This window comes from Sander vitreus, chromosome 17 (genome assembly GCF_031162955.1).
Source record: "Sander vitreus isolate 19-12246 chromosome 17, sanVit1, whole genome shotgun sequence".
In the NCBI taxonomy this organism is placed as follows: domain Eukaryota; kingdom Metazoa; phylum Chordata; class Actinopteri; order Perciformes; family Percidae; genus Sander; species Sander vitreus.
In genome coordinates this window covers 33215179-33216312 of record NC_135871.1, presented here as the reverse complement: position 1 = coordinate 33216312, position 1134 = coordinate 33215179, and the positions used below count along the sequence as shown (strand labels likewise).

At 41.2% G+C, this 1134-nt stretch overlaps 1 protein-coding gene across 1 annotated transcript in view; it reads right to left on the bottom strand.

The window, feature by feature from the left end:
* drd4-rs (dopamine receptor D4 related sequence) overlaps window positions 1-1134 on the bottom strand; it is a 17525-nt gene extending 16391 nt beyond the window's left edge. Inside the window, exons 1-2 of the mRNA XM_078272650.1 lie at window positions 989-1134; window positions 776-896 (exon numbers count right to left, since the gene is read on the bottom strand). Of these exons, the coding sequence (XP_078128776.1) occupies window positions 776-896; window positions 989-1134 (267 nt within the window). The remainder of the gene's footprint in view (window positions 1-775; window positions 897-988) is intronic.

Genomic DNA, 1134 nt, shown 5'->3' with positions numbered 1-1134 from the left:
CCAATGGGAAGCCGAAGAAGTCTCTGACGCAAAGTGAGCCCACGTGCAAACGATCGACATTTGCTCGGACCAGTTAGATTTAAATGCTATAAGACCCGTCTACATTTTTAGCCAATGAGCCGACAAGTCGATAGATACCAAATATGCCATTGAAATTTTAACCCTGTAATGGCTGGAGCTGTGTCAAAGCAAAAACAGGGCCTCCTATAAGCATTTCACACCCTGTACAATTTATAATGACTTATTTCTATATATTTACGTATATAGTTATTTCAAGTATGTGTATGATTGATGTGGGTGTGTTTGTGTATTTGAGAAGTATTTTATTTTGTACTTTATTGGCTTTTTTCTTTGCACTTTTCAAATGGAAATCAGAAAAACGCACAGACATATATGTAGAAAACAATTCTTAAACAATCCATTTTTGAGTCTTTTGGCTTCTGGATGTTTTCTGCAGTAAGCTAAGACATGTGGCTATGGCATTGTGTTGTCTGTATCTCACTAGGTGTGTTTACAGCAGTGTATTTTAATCATTTTACAGATGTATGACTTGGACGGAAATAGAAACCCTCCATTCTAGCCTCTGTAACTCTGTGTCAGTAAGGCCTAGGATCACCCTGACACTTGGAACAGAAACTTGAGTGTTTCCTTTCCAATAATACCAGGCTCACCCCAGAGTGTCAGAGTATATGGGAGCTGTACCACTTTTAATTTGGGTATGTTGTTTAGACCAAAAAACATGAAAATTCATGCGTTTCTTAAGAGGTTAAAGTACAACAATAATAGTGAAGTTGTTGTCATGCTTCAAGTTGCCCTCAGTCCAACACTCCTCTTGGTACGGGCCAGAGTCTGAATGGGTCAGGTTGAGGATGGTGTAAGAAGAAGTATCCACATCGCTGTCAAGTGGACATGATGTTCAAGTGTTCAGGTACTGAGGAGGTGTTGGACCAGAGGTCAGAGGTTTTCCACAGGACAAGCTTCTCCTCACCAACAGATCTGGAGGCAGGAGTTGGTGTTCTCGAGGAGGTTGAAGGTGTAAGAGTCTCCTTCCCTTTTGATGATGATCCGTTCTTCTGCATGGATGTTGTTGATGAGAGCAAACAGCAGGAAGGAGAGCTCTGTGACTGCAGCCAT